This window comes from Dama dama, chromosome 8, assembly GCF_033118175.1.
Source record: "Dama dama isolate Ldn47 chromosome 8, ASM3311817v1, whole genome shotgun sequence".
NCBI classification, from domain to species: Eukaryota; Metazoa; Chordata; class Mammalia; order Artiodactyla; family Cervidae; genus Dama; species Dama dama.
In genome coordinates this window covers 5,082,718-5,101,250 of record NC_083688.1, presented here as the reverse complement: position 1 = coordinate 5,101,250, position 18,533 = coordinate 5,082,718, and the positions used below count along the sequence as shown (strand labels likewise).

The 18,533-nt window shown below is 45.0% G+C and overlaps 1 protein-coding gene across 6 annotated transcripts in view; it reads left to right on the top strand.

Moving 5' to 3' along the window:
• Positions 1 to 4,922: 4,922 nt before the first annotated feature.
• The window catches only part of USP48 (ubiquitin specific peptidase 48), a 72,409-nt gene continuing 58,798 nt past the window's right edge, over positions 4,923 to 18,533 (top strand). For 3 of the 6 annotated variants that reach the window (XM_061148115.1, XM_061148113.1, XM_061148114.1), the window contains exon 1: positions 4,929 to 5,266. In XM_061148115.1, the coding sequence (XP_061004098.1) occupies positions 5,133 to 5,266 (134 nt within the window). In that variant the 5' untranslated portion in view covers positions 4,929 to 5,132. Of the gene's footprint in view, positions 5,267 to 18,533 lie in introns of all 6 variants that reach the window. The other 3 variants (XM_061148116.1, XM_061148112.1, XR_009693786.1) reach the window with 2 other exon arrangements.

Sequence of the window (18,533 nt, the reverse complement as noted above, 5' to 3'; positions counted from 1 at the left end):
AATCAGTGAACTAAAATAGACCAGAACGGGTGAATTTAATTCAGATGACCGTTATATCTACTACTGTGAGCAAGAATCCCTTAGAAGAAATAGAGTAGCCCTCACAGTCAACAAGAGAGTCCAAAAAGCAATACTTGGGTGCAATTTCAAAAACAACAGAATGATCTCTGCTCGCTTCCAAGGCAAACCATTCAATATCACAGTAATTCAAGTCTTTGCCCCAACCAATAACGCCAAAGAAGATGAAGTTGAACAGTTCAAAGAAAACCTACAAGACCTTCTAGAACTAACACCAAAAATAAAGGCTGTCCTTTTCATCATAGGGGACTGGAAAGCAAAAATAGGAAGTCAAGAGATACCTGGAGTAACAGGCAAGTTTGGTCTTGGAGTATAAAATGAAGCAGGGCAAAGGCTAACAGAGTTTTGCCAAGAGAACACACTGGTCATAGCAAACACCCTCTTCCAACAACACAAGAGACTCTACACATGGACATCACCAGATGGTCAATACTGAAATCAGATCAATCATATTCTTTGCAGCCAAAGATGGAAAAGCTCTATACAGTCAGCAAAAACAAGACTGTGAGCCGACTTTGGCTCAGATCATGAACTCCATATTGCAAAATTCAGACTTAAATTGAAGAAAGTAGGGAAAACCACTAAGCCATTCAGGTATGACCTAAATGAAATCCCTTACAATTATAAAGTGGAAGCAACAAACAGGTTGAAGGGATTAGATCAGATAGATAGAGTGCCTGAAGAACTATGGACAGAGGTTCCTGACACTGTACAGGAGGCGGTGAACAAAACCATCCCCAAGAAAAAGAAATGCAAAAGGGCAAAATGGTTGTCTGAGGAAGCCTTACAAATAGCTAAGAAAAGAAGACAAGTGAAAAGCAAAGTAGAAAATGAAAGCTATACCCATCTGAATGCAGAGTTCCAAAGAATAGCAAGGAGACATAAGAAAGTCTTCCTAGGTAATCAATGCAAAGAAATAGAGGAAAACAACAGAATGGGAAAGACTATAGATCTCTTCAAGAAATTTAGAGATACCAAGGGAACATTTCATGCAAAGATGGGCTCAATAAAGGACAGGAATGGTATGGACCTAACAGAAGCAGAAGATATTAAGAAGTGGCAAGAATACAGAGAAGAACTATACAAAAAAGATCATGACCCAGATAACCATGATGGTGTGATTATCACACCTAGAGTGTGATATCATATAACTCACCTAGAGTCAGATATCCTGGAATGTGAAGTCAAGTGGGCCTTAGGAAGCATCGCTAAGAACAAAGCTAGTGGAAGTGATGGAATTCCAGTTGAGCTATTTCAAATCCTAAAAGATGATGCTGTGAAAGTGCTGCACTCAATATACCAGTAAATTTGGCAAACTCAGCAGTGGCCACAGGACTGGAAAAAGTCTGTTTTCATTCTAATCCCAAAAAAAGGCAATGCCAAAGAATGTTCAAACTACATTTCACATGCTAGCAAAGTAATGCTCAAAATTCTCCAAGATAGGCTTCAAGAGTATGTGAACTGAGAATTTCCAGAGGTTCAAGCTGGATTTAGAAAAGGCAGAGGAGCCATCGATCAAATTGCTGACATCTGCTGGATCATAGGAAAAGCAAGAGAATTTGGAAAAACATCTACTTCTGCTTCACTGACTACACTAAAGCCTTTGACTGTGTGGATCACAACAAACTGGGAAATTTCTTAAAGAGATGGGAATACCAGAGCACATTACTTGCCTCCTGAAAAACCTGTATGCAGGTTAAGAAGCAATAGTTAGAACTAGACATGGAACAACGGACTGGTACAAATTGGGAAAGGAGTACCTCAAGGCTGTATATCGTCACCCTGCTTATTTAACTTTTATGTAGAGCTCAGTTGAGTTCAGTTCAGCTGCTCAGTCGTGTCCGACTCTTTGCGACACCATGGAGTGCAGCATGCCAGGCTTCCCTGTCCATCACCAACTCCCGGAGCTTACTCAAACTCATGTCCATACAGTTGGTTGATGCCATCCAACCATCTCATCCTCTGTCGTCCCCTTCTACTCCCGCCTTCAATCTTTCCCAGCTTCAGGGTCTTTTCCAATGAGTCAATTCTTTGCATCTGGTGGCCCAAGTATTGCAGTTTCAGCTTCAACATCAGTCCTTCCAATGAATATTCAGGACTGATTTCCTTTAGGATGGACTGGTTAGATCTCCTTGCTGTCCAAGGGAGAGTCTTCTCCAACACCACAGTTCCAAAGCATCAATTCTTTGGCGCTCAGCTTTCTTTACAGTCCAACTCTCACATCCATACATGACTACTGGAAAAACCAAAGCTTTGACTAGATGGAACTTTGTTGGCAAAGTAATGTCTCTGCTTTTTAATATGCTATCTAGGTTTGTTATAGCTTTTCTCCCAAGGACCAAGCGTCATTTAATTTCATGGCTGCAGTCACCATCTGCAGTGATTTTGGAGCCCAAAAAAATAAAGTCTGTTACAGTTTCCACCATTTCCCCATCTGTTTTCCAGGAAGTGATGGGACCAGATGCCATAATCTTAGTTTTCTGAATGTTGAGTTTTAAGCCGATTTTTCCGCTCTCTTCTTTCACTTTCATCAAGAGGCTCTTTAGTTCTTCTTCGCTTTCTGTCGTTAAGTATGAAGTACCTCATGCAGAGTACATCATGTGACATGCCGGGCTGGATGAAGCACAGGGTAAAGTGCTAAAGGACAAAGAAAGGGAGAAGCCCACAAAAAGGGAACAAAGGAAATATCCATGGACTGGAGTGAGAACCTCAGGTGAAACAAACATGCTCCCTTCCTGGCTAGCCCTAATTTGCATAGGGGAAGCTAGGTGGTGGGGTTGGGGAGGTGGGGAAGACAAAAATGTATTAAAAAAGGTAGCCAAGATGGTTGAGGCCTCTCTTTTGGGGTCGGCCCACCCTGATACCTCCACAGGGTACTATCCTTTGTTCGCCAAATAAAACTTTGAGCTGTAACTGTGCTGTAACATTGGTCTCCTGTTTCAAATCTTTGTTTCAGTAAGACAGAACCAAGGAAATTACACTCTCCCGACAAAGATTGCTGGTAGAACTATCAATAACCTCAGATATGCAGATGATACCATCCTTATGGCAGAAAGCATAAGTACTTTCTTGATGAAACTGAAAGAGGAGACTGAAAAAGCTGGCTTAAAACTCAACATTCAAAAAATGAAGATCATGGCATCTGGTCCCATCACTTCATGGCAAATAGATGGGGATACAAAGTGACAGACTTTATATTGGGGGGCTTCAAAATCACTGCAGATGGTAGCTGCAGCCATGAAATTAAAAGATGCTTGATCCTTGGGAGAAAAGCTATGACCAATCTGGGCAGCATATTAAAAAGCAGAGACATTAGTTTGCTGACAAAGGGCCGTACAGTCAAAGGTCTGATTTTTCCAGTAGTCATGTATAGATGTGACAGCTGGACCATAAAGAAGGTTGAGCACTTAGGAATTGATGCTTTTGAACCGTGGTGTTGGAAAAGACCATTGAGAGTCCCTTGGACCACAAGGAGATCCAACCAGTCAATTCATTGGAAGGACTGATGCTGAAACTAAACTCCAGTACTTTGGCCACCTGATGGGAAGAGTCGACTCACTGGAAAGACCCTGATGCTGGTAAAGAATGAAGGCAGGAGAAGGGGATGACAGAAGAAGAGATGGTTGGATGGCATCACCGACTCAACGAACATGAGTTTGAGTAAAGTCCTGGAGCTGGTGATGGACAGGGAGGCCTGGCGTGCTGCAGTCCATGGGGTCGCGGAGTTGACAGGACTGAGCTACTGAACAACCACCACCACCACCAGGTTAGGACTCAGCACGCTCACTCTACAGGGTGGATCCTTGGTGGGGAAACCAAAATCCCAGCAGCAGCAAAGTGTGGCAAAAAAATTTAAAAAAGCATCCAGTTCAAGGTTACCCACCTGGCTAGCTATTGAGTCAGAAATTAGCGCTTAGCCTGCCCCAGGGTTCTTACTCAAATGTAAAGTCCTCAAAATCCTTCCTCAGGCAGCATCCTGTACAGTTTGCAAAACACTCTGGTAAGGTTCCTCTTTATATCCAGAGGCAGAGATGGAATAATGGGAAGGTTTAAAAAGGAATAAAGAGGAATGTTCCTAAAGAAGGGCAAAATCAGCATATGGAGATAACAACAGTGAGGAGGGTTGGCCACCTGCGAGGAAGACCTTCCAGGGCAGAGAAACCCCGCCCCCCGTCGCCCAGGGCCCCGCGTGCACTCCAGCACAGTTCAAGGCACAGGAAACCCATTCCTCCCAAGACTACGAATCCCAGCATGCCTCGCACCCAAGGGAGGGGCAGCACGCAATGTATGCCGGGACACGTAGTCCAGTTCTCGCTGAGGAGCAGGCCAGAACGTGCCATGACGTCAGGAGGGCTCGGGAAAAGGGAGTCAGAAACCGGTCCAAGATCAAGTTTTTAAATCTTCCAGAGAGCTGACCCTGGTTTTCTTTGGTGACCCAAGTTTCAGGTCCCACCCCATAATCCACCGGACCTGTGGTGTGCCTTGAGTGGCCTCTCGCCTAACTCCCTCACGGTTAAAGGCGAAGTACCAGAGAGGCAAGAACAGGCAGCCTTCAAGCCTCCAGGCGCCGGCTTGTGAGATTAGTGGTGTGCAGGACGTTGTCCTGGAGAGGGGCTGAGACGTCGCTTCCCCCGTGGCTCCGGTGAGGACGTGCCCAGAGAGAGCCTCGAATAGCGGCTTCCCCTTTCTCCGCCCGTCAGGCGAGAAAGAGAAGGGTGACAGAGGGGCGCGAGAGGGGCGCGGGCGGCGCAAAGGCTTCTGGGAGCGCGCGCATGCGCACGCCGCGGCGGGGAGTACACCCTCAACGTCTGCGGACGCTGGGGGCGTCGGGTGTCGGCGGCGGCGGCGGCGGCGCTTTGCGGCTGGTCGTGCGGGTCGGGCGCGGGCGGGCAGGCTCGGCGGCTGAGGCGCGCACAGGTGATTGACTGGCCAGCTGGCTGAGGCACCGCCTGGTCCTCATTGCTGGCAGGTGGCGGGACCCATTTGGGCGGCGGTGGAGGCGACGGCGGCGGCAGCGGTGGCCGGGCTCAGGAGGCACTCCCCGGGCCAAGGCCATGGCACCGCGGCTGCAGCTGGAGAAGGCGGCCTGGCGCTGGGCGGAGACGGTGCGGCCCGAGGAGGTGTCGCAGGAGCACATCGAGACCGCCTACCGCATCTGGCTGGAGCCCTGCATCCGCGGCGTGTGCAGGTGAGGCCCGCGCAAAGGCCCTCGCGCCCCTCCTCGCGCCGGACCTTGGAAAACCAGACCGTGGGGCAGTGGTGGGGGCGGGGGTGGGGGCTCCGGTTGGGGTGGGGAAGGAAGACGGCGGCCCATTGCGTGCCTCTCTCAGGCTTGGAGAGAACGCGGTGGAGGGCTTCCTCCTCTCCGCCTTCTGGGCGACCCGGGAAAGGCACAGCCTTGCAGGGCTGTGCACGGAGGTGATGATGCTGGAAGCCCTTCAGAAAAGGTTCTGAGTTCTTACCTCGAAGATGGCGGTGGGGATGGTTGAAAGCAGGAACTGAAGAGCTTCGCAGACGTTGGTGGTCGTTCCATCCTGGCCGCGGCCCGGCGTTTGGTTTTAGAAAACTGGGAACTTGGTAGTGCATTTCATCATTGTTATTAGTGTCGGCGCTGAAGGCTGGGTCATATTTTTGGGGTAGGGCGGCTTTAGGAAAACATATATAGTTAGTCTGCGTCATCGGTACCCTTCATCACCAGTTGACATCCCCTCTCTCACTAATTTAGTATTTTTTTTTAGCTCTCCGCAGCCCCCCCGGGGGGGAGGGGTCGTCTCTGACCCAGTACCGTTTTGCCAAGTACACAGTGTGAGCTGTGCTGGTGTTCTCCTTCACTTCTGCTTAGGCTTCGAACCTTTTTTTTGCCTTTCCTTTTAGATCGAATTCTTAGCTGTTTTTTCCACGTTTTAACGCGGGAACTATAGTTTGTGTTCCGGAGTGTTGTCGAATTGACTTAGCCAAGACGGGCATGCTCAGTAGCCTTTTAGCAAGTATTCAGTAAAGACTTTCTGGAGTTACATTTCGAGGCAGGACCCCGGAGGAATGGAAGTCAAGGTATCAGATCTGAAGCTTTAAAGACTAGTGTGGGAAGTGAAACGAGTTAGGGAGCTTCCATAAGGCAAACGAATAATTCCAAGTTCTGGGCGTCTGGCTCACGAGGAGGGCGACAGGCAGTACTGGAATGACATAGCCTGTATAATAGATACGTTTCAGTCAGTTTCTCCACCTAGTTTCCAGGGTAACCAAAAAATAGAAATTCTTTCACTAAAATAGTTCTGATAGAAAAGAGTAGAAATTGGCTGAGATCACTATAAGGGGAATGTCACAGAGGTGAGTTTTAAGCTGCAACAGTAGCAAGGTTTATATTCAAGCGGTTTTTTTCTTAAATAACGTCACTCATTTAAAGTGTACAATCCAGTGGTTTTTTTGTTTGTATATTCACAAAGTTGTTCCGAGGGCAACTCAATCTGACCTCCCCCCCCCCCCCCAGAAAAAAGCCCTGTATCTATTAGTTTGGCGCTTGTAAACCATCTCCCCCACCGCAAGTATGCAAGTAATCGCTGATCTACTTTCTGCCTCTAAATTGGCCTTTTCCGAACTTTTCATGTAAATGGAATCATACAGTGTGTTAACTTTAGTGACTTCTTTGACAGCATAATGTTTTCAAGAATCCATCCATGTGGTAGCATATGTCGGTTTTTAATTTCATTTCAAAAAATTGTAAAAGTTATGTAAAATGCACAGTGAAATTTACCGTTTTTAAAGTATACAATTCCACTGCATTAAGTTTCCTTACAGTATTGTACAAACATCACCATGGTCTCCTTCCAGACTTCTTCTATCACCCTAAAAGGAAACTCCATATCCATTAGTAGTCACATCCCATTTTCCCTTCCTCCATCCCCTGGCAAGCACTCATCTTTTTGTCTCTATAGATTTCTTTATTCTGGATATTTTATTTTTTTATTTTTTCATTTGTTTTTATTAGTTGGAGGCTAATTACTTTACAGTATTGTAGTGGTTTTTGCCGTACAGAATCAGCCATGGATTTACATGTGTTCCCCATCCTGATCCCCCTTCCCACCTCCCTCCCCATGGATATTTTATAGTAAGTGGAATCATAAAATGCGTGGCCTTTTTTTGTCTGGCGTTCACTTAGCATAATGTTTTCAAAGGTCATCCATGTTATAACACGTGTCAGTACTTTATTCCTTTTTGTGGTTGAATAGTATTCCACTGTTGGATATAACGCATTTTGTCTATTCATCAGTTGATGGATTTGAAAGAGTTTCCCGCAACTTCATTGAGGGATAATTGACAGATACAGTTGTACATATTTAAAGTGTACAACATGAGGGACTTTCCTGGTGGTCTAGTAGCTAAGATTCCATGCTTCCAATGCAGGGAGTCCAGGTTTGATTCCTGGTGGGGAACTAGATCCCACATGCCCCGACTAAAGATCCCATGTGCCTCAACTAAGACAAGGTGCAGCCAAATCAATATTTAAAAAACAAAGTGTACAACGTGATAATTTGATAGATATTATGGAGTGATTACCAGAATCAAGGCAACTGACACCTCACAATATAGTTAAATTGATGGGTATTTTGGTTGTTTCCACTTTTTGGCTGTTGTGAATAACTTTGGTATGAATATTTGTGTACAAGTTTTTGTTGGAACACCTGTTTTTTGTTCCTTTGAGTATTTACCTAGGAGTGGAATTGCTGGGTCATTTAATAACGATGTTTAACATTTTGAGGAACTAATTGTTTTCCAAAGCAGCTGCAGTAGTTTGCATATAATGTACAACAGTTTCAATTTCTTCGCATCCTCACATTTGTTTCTTTTTTTCTTATAGCCATCCTAGTGGATGTGAATTGGTATCTCATTAATGGTTTTAATTTGCATTTTCCTGATGACTAATAAGGTTGAACATCTTTTCATGTGCTTGTCGACCATTTGTAGATCTTTGGAGAGTTCTTTTCACATCCCTTGCCCAGTTTTAAAATTAGATTGTCTTTACTTTTGAGTTAGAGTTCTTCATATATTTTCAATATAAGTCCCACGTATTTGCAAATATTTTCTCTTTCTGTAGGTTCTCTATTTCCTTTTGTAATTAGTACCCTTTGCAACAAAAAAGCTTTTGCTTTAATGAACCATTAATTCTGGAGCTCCCTGGTGGCTCAGTGCTAAAGAATCGGCCTGCCAGGGAGGAGGTGGGTTCAGTCCTTGGGTCGGGAAGGGCCACTGGAGAAGGAAGTGGCAACCCACTCCAGTATTCTTGCCTGGAGAATTGCATGGACAGAGGAGCCTGGTGGGCTACAGTCCATGGGGTCACAAACAGTCGGACACGACTTAGCTCCTACACGACAATAGCAACACAGTAGTTTTATTTATCTTTTGTTTTGGTCACTAGTACTTTTGAAACCAGCCTGATCTGAAGTCCAAGCAGTTTTTATTTAAAAATCAGAAAGATTTCTCTTACCCTTTTGTTTAAGCATTTCTTCTGACTCTTAAGATGAGATTAAATAATTAATTGTAAGATATTATCAGTATCTTCTAAGTACTTTACAGAAAAATTTTTAATGAGATGCCAGAGCTGAAGAAGTGTGTAGCCACAGGCAAAGACAAGATGACTCAGAACTGTTTACTTTCTGAAACTACTTAGTACAATCACAGCATGAAAGCAATCTATACTAAATCTTATGTACAAAGAATTCTGCAAATCTTTTTAAAACCAGTGAGGATTGTAGTCAGGTAAGTCCCTTTCCCGTGGTTTCCCCTGTGGCTCAGACAGTGAATCTGCCTGCAGTGCAGGAAACCTGGGTCCGATCCCTGGGTCATGAAGATCCCTTGGAGTAGGAAATGGCAACCCACTCCAGTATTCTTGCCTGGAGAATTGCATGGACAGAGGAGCCTGGCGGGCTACAGGGGTCTCAAAGAGTCAGAGAGGACTGAGTGACTTAACGCTTTCACTTTCAGGTTCCGTGCAGTAAAATTGTTTGGTAAGGGATATGCAGTTTTCATTTTGACCCATTTTGCTAGATTTCCCATTAGAGTGTTGGTTTCACTTTACATTTCTACTACCAGTGTGTAAGAATGTGTTGTTTCCATAATCAACACAATATGTTAGTCATACTTTTTCATCTGATAGGTGGAATATGGTGTCATGTTAATTTCTTTTGGTGACAATTGAGATCTTGATTTGAATTTTTAAAATTGGAACTTACACTTCATAGTTGTATATAGGAGTGTAACGTCTGTTTTGTTTTCATCAGAGAAACCAAAACATTTCAGAGATGTAATGCATTCAAGAAAGTCAGTGTTACGCCCCTTATTTGTCTGTGCTTCATGGCTAGTGGGATCTTAGTTCCCACATCCGGCAGGGATGGAACCTGGGTCCCTGCACTGAAAGCCCTGAGTCCAAACCACTAACGGCCAGGGATTCCTTGTTAGGCCAGTTTACAGACACTGAAGTGACTTCCCCTGGCTCCAGGCTAAACCCCTTCATGAGGACTGTTGGATCCAATGCTCAGGCTTCTACTGAGCCTTTCCTCTTTGATGTTCCAGTGATACCCTTTCTCTGTTGGTGCACTTCCTCTCTCACTTTACCACGTTTGCCTTGCTAACCTGTCCCTGATCCTCAGAAGAGGTCAGGGCAAATTTAATTATGGCAAATTTAAACATACACTGAAGTAGGATTTCCCTGGTGTTCCAGTGGTTAAGACTCCATTTTTGCTCTGTAGAGGGCGTGGATTCAATCCCTGGTCAGAGAACTAAGATCCCTATGCCATGTGATGTGGGGAAAAAAAGAGAGAGAGAGAGATGGTATAATGACATCCCACAATCCCATACAGTTTTATCAGTTACTGACCCAAGATGATCAGTTGTTTTGTTGCTGAAAGCTCAGCTCTCTGTACACCAGTGCCAAATTGAATTTCGGAGGCAGTTTTGGGTGAAGTAGAAAAGAATCGCTTTATTATTTTGCCAGGCAAAGGGGGCCACAGCAGGCTAATGCCCTCAGAACCTCGTGTCCCAACTTGGGGAAGATCAGGCCAGTTCAGTCGCATCCGAATCTTTGTGACCTCATGAACTGCAGCGCACCAGGCTTCCCTGTCCCATCACCAACTCCCAGAGCTTGCTCAAACTCAGGCCCATCGAGTCAGTGATGCTGGATCTTGGTTGTGGCTCTCGGGATCTTAAAGCATTGTGTCTTAAGGATCTCGTCCTCTGTCGTCCCCTTCTCCTTCTGCCTTCAATCTCTTCCAGAATCAGGGTCTTTTCCAGTGAGTCAGCTCTTCGCATCAGGTGGCCAAAGTATTGGAGTTTCAGCTTCAGCATCAGTCCTTCCAGTGAATATTCAGGACTGATCTCCTTTAGGATTGACTGGTTGGATCTCCTTGCAGTCCGAGGGACTCTCAAGAGTCTTCTCCAACACCACAGTTCAAAAGCATCAATTCTTTGGTGCTCAACTTTGTTTATAGTCTGACTCTCACATAATTAAACTCATACTGTCAAGTCTTTATAGTCCAATTCTTGGGGAAGATAGTGAGAAGTTTTATAGTAATTATTAAAAAAGGGTGTGCTCACCTTGTGGACAGTCTTCTGAGGGGTTATTGGTGAGGTAAGGAGGAGTCACTCTTTAGGTCCATATGATCTGGGGTCTGCATGCTTGTGGGCAGCATGCATGCCTGCTTAGTTGTGTCTGACTCTGTGACCCCATGGACTGTAGCCCACCAGTCTCCTCTGTCCATGGAATTTTCCAGGCAAGAATACTGGAGTGGGTTGCCATTTCCTACTCCAAGGGGATCTCCCCCACCCAAGGATGGAATCCTCTCGTCTTTTTCTCTCCAGTGTTGGCAGGTGAATTGTTTACCACTGCTCCACCTGGGAAGCCTTGTGGGCAGTATATCAAAGTTACTTGGTAGCTTCTCCCCCCTGGAGGGGCTTTCGGGCTCTGCAAGGTAACTTGAAGGTATTGTTGTGTGTATCCTTTGATACATAGGACCTTGCCCCAAGGCTGCTCTTGAAGGACCTTGCCCCAAGGCTGCTCTTGACTATTTCTCTCACAGCCCCGCCCTTCCCTAATTAGTAAGTGTTAGTCACTCAGTGCCCGACTCTTTGCATCCCATGGACTGCAGATTTCACAGGCAAGGATACTGGAGTGGGTTGCCATTCCCTAATTAACGACTGCTCCAATCTGCCCTTCACAACTCAGGGAAGGTCAAGGAGATGGAAGGAAGGCTGTTTCCTGGAGTCAAAGAAATGGGGGGCGCAGAAAGACCTTGTCCCCAGGAGCCCAACAGGGCCCTGCACTGTGTCAGTTATATTCTCATTGCATGATGTACTTTCACTGCCTAACCCAACTTTAAAAATTTCCAATGTAATGCATGTTCCTTGTTTAGTAAGGATTTTGTGTTCTGTGAAACCTGTGTCTTTGTGGGGTTTTGTTCATTACGTGTCTTTCTGCTGTTCTGCACTAACACTTGCAGGATTGCTTAGTATAACCAAGGTTTGAATGAAAGTGAGAAACCTCTCCTTAATCTCAGGCTCAGCTGTTGTTTGAATTTTTAAATTTTCTTTCTGTGTATCTGTTAAATTCAACAAATATTATATGCCATGCAGAGTAGTCATTCTTTATTCAAAAAAATTTTTTTTTTCCTGGCATCTGCTGTGGTCGAGGGTGGCTCTGAAATAAAGCCAACAGAGGTTAAAGTTCCTTCATTTGCCATTTATTTTAGAGATAAGAAAGATATAAACAACATAATTGTTACTTTCAAAAAAAACGAGACAGGTGTCACATAATATACTTTTGCAAGTTGTTTTTATTTGATGGGTTGTCTTTTTCTGTATTTATTGGTCCGTATAGATCTGCCTTATTGTCTTTCATAGCAGTGTGCTATTTCACTGTGTAGAGAGAGATGTGTTATAATTTAGCCAGTTCTCTTGTTTTCTATAAGTTTTAACTGACGCATTTATCTTTGGCTGTGCTGGATCTCTCTTGCTGTAAGGGTTTTCTCTAGTTGCCACTGCAGGTCTCCAGAACCTCTTCTAAAGCTTTTAATTTCCTCATCCTCCAATTGAAGATGGACCTCAGCAATGTCCTTTTAGAGTCCTGGATCGGTTTTTTTTTTTTTTTCCAGTTATGGCTAGCACTACAACTAGAAAGTTTTAAGTTTTTATTAATTTATCTTTGCTGTACTGGGTCTTTGTTGCTATATGGGCTTTTCTGTAGTTGGTGGTTAGTGGGGGCTCCTCTTTTTGCAGTGTGGGACTTCTCCTTGCTGTGGCTTCTTGTGGAACTCTAGGGCTTGCAGGCTTAAGTACTTCTGGCTTGTGGCACATGGGTTGAGTTGCCCCATGGCATGTGGGATCTTCCTGGGCCAGGGGTCAAGCCCCTGCCCCCTGCATTAGCAGATGGATTCTTAGCCACTGGACCACCAGGCAAGTCCTCCCAGTTAAAAAAAAGGTGCCTCAGATCTTAGCTGTGGCTCTCAGGATCGTAAAGCATTGTGTTTTGAGGACCTTATCGTGGTAGCTGATGGACTCTGCGGTTGTGGCTTTGGATCTCCAGAGTGCTTGACTCAGTAGTTGTGGCGTGTAGCTTAGTTGCTCTGCTGCACATGGGATCTTACTTCCCTAACTGGGATCAAACCCGTGTCTTCTGCACTGCAAGGCATACTCTTAACTACCAGATGACGCAGTTTTTTTGTTTTTTTTTTAACTTTGTGGGGTTTTTTCCCTTTTGATTCAGAAAATGAGGCACGGATCCATCTTTATTTTTGCTTTTTACCAAATGGGCACTCAATTTTCTTAAACCATTTACTGAATAATCTAGTCTTTACCACCGCTAGTTGAGAGGCCATCTTTATTTATTTACTTAGTGGTCCTGCCACAGGGCATCTGGCTTGATTCCCCAGCCAGAGGTAGAACTCATGCCCCTTCAGTGGAAGCACTGAGTCTTACCCAGTGGACCACCAGAGGACCCAAGAGGTCACTTTTATTATATGACAAATTACTCTACGTATTTGGGTTTATTTCCTGGCCCTGTTCCCTTCCACTGATTCTACTGAATATCCCTGGACTAGGATAACAGTTCCAGTTACTTGCCAGTATTTTTTAAACATCAGATAAGGCAGGATCCTTCTTATATTTCTCTGTGAAGGACTTCCCCGGTGGTCTAGAGTTTTATGACTGAGCGCCCCATGGAGGGGGCCCAGGTTCCACCCCTGACCAGGGAACTAGAGTGCCCACGAGGTAGCCAGACGGCCCTGCGTGCCACAGAGACCTGACGCAGCCTAAAAAGAGTCCGGGATTTTTCTAGTGATTCTTATTCAACTAAAATTTATATTTTATGTACAGAAAAGCGAACAAAGTCATGAGATTTACACCGGGTGAATTATCACACAGGGAACATACATATCTTGTGTCTAACAGCAAAATTAAAATGTTGCTGGGGGGACTTATCTAGTGGTCCAGTGGTTGAGATCCTGCGCTTGCACTGCAGGGAGTATTGGTGGTCCAGTGGTTAAGAATCTGCTTACCAGTGCAGGGGACACGGGTCTGATCCCTGGTCCGGGAAGATCCCACATGCTGCAGTGAGAAGCCCTGATACCGCAACTAGAGAAAGGCCTCCACAGAAAGGAAGACCCAGCATGGCCAAGGTTAAAATAAATAGTAAACGTGAAACTTCAAACACCACAGATTATCTACCTTGTTTTGAACTTTGTATACAATTAATTTTACATTGTATTTCCTCTGTATCTGGCCTCTTTGGCTCAGCACTGTGAGATTCATACACCTTGTGAGATTCATTCACATTGTGAGTAGCAGCAGGATGTTCACTCTTAGTCATTTGCAGAATTCCATTGTGTTATTTCATACACACGCATGAGGGATCTTAGTGCCTTGACCAGGGATCAAACCAGAGCCCCCTGCATTGCAAGATGGATTCTTAATAACCACTGGAATGCCAGGGAAGTTCCTACATTCAATGTTTCTGTTCACAACTCATTGGCCAGAACTTATTTCATTGGTTCTGCCAGTCCAGAAGGTATCTAGCAGAGGGTTACTTGGCAAACTGCACTATAGGTTAACACTCAAGGTGTCTGTCTAGCTGCATTTTGCGTTCCCTGTATGACAACTTTTTATGCTTAGGGGCCATTTGTATGCCTCTTGCAACAGCCTCTTGTGCCCTTTGCCCATTTTTATTTTGGGTTATTAGTCCTCATCAGTTTGTAGGAATTCTTCTTTAAAATACTTACATTTTTAACTGTATTCTTTCCTGCACGGAGCCTTCTCAGTGTGCTGTGCGCGGATGTTCTCTAGTTGTGACAAGTGGGGGCTGCTCTCTGGTTGGGGGGTGCAGGCCTCTGATGGCGACGGCTCAGACTCTGGAGCACACATGCTCAGCAGTTGTGGCTCTCGGGATTAGTTACTCCTTGGCACGTGCAATCATCCTGGACCAGGGATCGAACCCATGGCCCCTGCATCGGCAGGATTCCTATCCACTGGATCACCAGGGAAGTCCAGTAGGAGTTCATTATGTATTAAGAGATTATTTCTGTGACATGAGTTGTAAATCTTTTTTATTTGTATCATTGTTTTTTTTTTCCTCTTGTGGCTGTGGCATGTGGAGCTTCCCTTACCAGGGATTGAACCCGTGTCTCCTGCAGTGGAAGCAGGGTCTTAACCACCAGGCCACCAGAGAAGTGCCTGTACCATTGTCTTTTGACTTATGGATTGGTTTGCCATGCACAAAGTTTTTATGAGATTACATTAATGGATCTTTTGTGACTTCTAAACGTTGAGTTATCGACTCAATTCTCTTTCATACCAGTGATTAAAAGAAATTTGCTGATTTTTTTTAATGTTATTGTGGTTTTAATTAATGTTTAAATCTTTGATCCACTTGGAATTTGTACTGAAGTGATACTGTGAAATGAATCCAACTGTATCTTTTTGCAGGTAGCTGCCTGGTTGCCCCATCCCAATTTATTAAAGGTTATGTCTTTACTCCACTGATTTGGATACCTATGTTGCATGCTAAGTTACCTAGTGTATTTGGGTCTGTTTCTGAACTTTTTATTTTATTACATTGTTTTAGTTTGGGTAAACTGATTCAGTAAACTGGGTAATACTGATTCAGTATCTTGTAGGACTTAATCCTTCCTGACTGTTCTTTTTAGGAGTTGTTTTGTTTTGGCTTTTAAATTTGTGTTCTGTTCCATAATTTGTCTGCTTGACTTAATTAAAAAAAATCTTCTATTTTTTTTTTTTTGGACAATTTATAATCCATGAAGATGAAGATGTACTATGTTTACTCCATGGCTGAGTTTGAGAAGTATGTCATAAAATGCTTAAAAATAAAGAAAGAAAGTAAACCAAGCAGGAGTGAGTAGATGAAGTTTGGTCTGTTTGTTTCTTTCTTTGAAATTGTGCTGGTGGAAGGAGGAGGGGCTCTCCTTAGGGGTCTGGTGGGGTGCTCTATGGTGACCTTTGAAAGGCTGCTTGGGCACTGAGCTGTATTCTTTTTTTGTTTTCTTTTCTAGTAGAGGACTTACTAATATTGTCTTAATAGTTACTTTGCTTTGGGGAGTTTTTTAAACTTGTCTTCCGTGTGTGCTTAATCTTGTCCGACTCTTTGCGTCCCTGTGGATTGTGGCCCACCAGGCTCCTCTGTCCATGGGATTCCCAGGCAAGAATTCTGGAGTGGGTTGCCATGCCCTTCTCCCCGGGCTCTTCCCGACCCAGGGATTGAACCTGTATCTCTTACGTCTCCTGCATTGGCTGGTGGGTTCTTTATCACTAGAGCCACCTGGAAAGCCAGCACCAGCCTTGAAAAATTGTAAACGTTTAGATGAAGGGTAAGAGAAGCCTTTCTGGTGTCAAATGATCTAACCTTGGGACTCTTTCTCGTGAAATAGAGCAGCCACGGGGCTGGTAAGCCTGCTTCGGAGCAGTGGCTGCCTGTACGAACGAGGCTTCACTGGGATCCTGATGCGTCGTGTGTCCTCTCTGCTGTGTGTTTACTTTCTCTTACATCCTTTTGGTCAGAATTCAGAATTTCAAATAAAATCAGGTTGTTAGGTGAATGTGAAAGTGAAGTCGCTCAGTCATGTCTGACTCTTTGTGACCCCATGAACTGTAGCCTACCAGCCTCCTCTGTCCATGGCATTTTCCAGGCAAGACTACTGGAGTGGGTTGCCTTCTCCAAGAGATCTTCCCAACGCAGGGAATGAACTCGGGTGTCCCGCATTATAGGCAGACGCTTTACCGTCTGAGCCGCTAGACTTAATGAATTTCCAGATGTGAATATTCTGAAAGCAATCCGTGGTTCCCAACCTTCCTTTAACAGATATTTTAAATGAAGCCACATATGTCCAACCCGGTTCCTTCTTTCCCCTCGCCACAAAAATAAGCAGTGCCGAGGACTGTTGACTTGGACTCACGTCAGCCACTCTCTCCTACGTGTCAGGTCTTGTTTCTCATCTCTTAGTTACAGCATCCATGTTATTTCTCTGTTTCATTGCTGCTCCCCGCCAAGAGCCAAGATTTAGACTTTGAAAATTTCCCGTTTAAAACAAAAAATTAGAAGCTTAAGACTTAGTAAAAATAGGAGGAACTTTGTGAGAATGGCAGTGATTGGGAAAGCAAAGCTTGTGAAATCTTGAGATGATTCTGATAAGCCACCTTGCTTGAGAAGCGTAATTAGAGAACCTTTTTTATTTTTTTGTCAAATGCCTGGTAATGCCTTGGTCTTTTTATTTTCTTTCTTTTTTTATTTTCCTGTTGAGCTTTTTATTTTGTGGTGTAACTAATTTACAATGCTCTGATAGTTTCAGGTGAACAGCGAAGGGACTTAACCATACATATACATGTATCCACTTAGAGGATCTTGCTAAGGTTCCAGTCCAGTTCTTTTTCTTCGTAAAATTGTGTATTGGCTCCTTGTTGCTTCCGGAATAAAGTCCGAGTTCTTGCCATGCATAGTGTTTGAGGGCTTCTGTGATCTGATCTAGCCGCTGCTTCTCTGCAGCCTCACGGCTTTCCAAGAAGCTCTCCCCAGAGCCTCCAGCTGTGGTGAACTGCATCCGCAGGAAGACTTCCTTGTCAGCCTCCGTGGGTCTTGCCTCTCTAGCCTCTCTCCATAGGCTCTCCTGGGCCTGGAGGGCTCTCTGCTTCTCTCACGTGTAGTGAGCTCCTGTGTGCCCTTGGAGACGCCCAGCTTGGCAGCAGTCCCCTCCTGTGAGGTTCCCGATGAGCGGCCTGTGCTTAATGCCAGCGCGGCATTGCTTCTCTGAAGCTGTCCTTTCACCTCGCTGTTGCATCATGACTTGTGAGCGCTTCTTTTGTGCCTGGGACTTTGTCTTTTATTTTGGTATCTCCTCGGGTCCTGTAATTCTTATCTGAGCATATCAACTTGACAGAATGTGTGAACCTGTAGAGTCTAGTTTCCTTTAGAAGATGATAGGTTTTGGTTACAAAGGGACATTGTTGACTTTCACTCTGCACTGTGACATGTCTTGTGGAAAACTGATGCTGGTCATATTGATTGATAGCAGCTTGAAACGGTCGCCGCAGCAGCACGCTGAGCACAGATCACCCAGACTGATCACAACCACTACCTCTTACCCAGCACCACTTCCGCCCTTGTTTTCATCATCTTCTGTTTCTGGCTAGAGGCAGAAAGGGCAGAATGGTCTTACTGTCTCATGTACTTAGGTGTTTTTATAAACATGGGCTTCTAAAGGGATCCAAATTAAAAAGATCAGAAAATTCTAGTGTTCACCTAACCCCATCCCCCTTGTTTTATAAATGAGGAAATGGAGACCTTTTTCTCTGAGCAGAATCATGGCAGGGGGTTGGTTTTGTCGTCTTTCGACTAGCACATAGGACAAGAGGAGCCAGGGAATGTTGAGTCAGCCACCAGAGTTCTGGAAAGGGCTTGAAGGTAGGCAGTGGCCGGTTCTGGAAAGGGCTTGAAGGTAGGCAGTGACCGGTTCTGGAAAGGGCTTGAAGGTAGGCAGTGGCCGTTCTGGAAAGGGCTTGAAGGTAGGCAGTGACCGGTTCTGGAAAGGGCTTGAAGGTAGGCAGTGGCCGTTCTGGAAAGGGCTTGAAGGTAGGCAGTGGCCGGTTCTGGAAAGGGCTTGAAGGTAGGCAGTGGCCGGTTCTGGAAAGGGCTTGAAGGTAGGCAGTGGCCGGTTCTGGAAAGGGCTTGAAGGTAGGCAGTGACCGGTTCTGGAAAGGGCTTGAAGGTAGGCAGTGGCCGTTCTGGAAAGGGCTTGAAGGTAGGCAGTGGCCGGTTCTGGAAAGGGCTTGAAGGTAGGCAGTGGCCGGTTCTGGAAAGGGCTTGAAGGTAGGCAGTGGCCGTTCTGGAAAGGGCTTGAAGGTAGGCAGTGGCCGTTCTGGAAAGGGCTTGAAGGTAGGCAGTGGCCGTTCTGGAAAGGGCTTGAAGG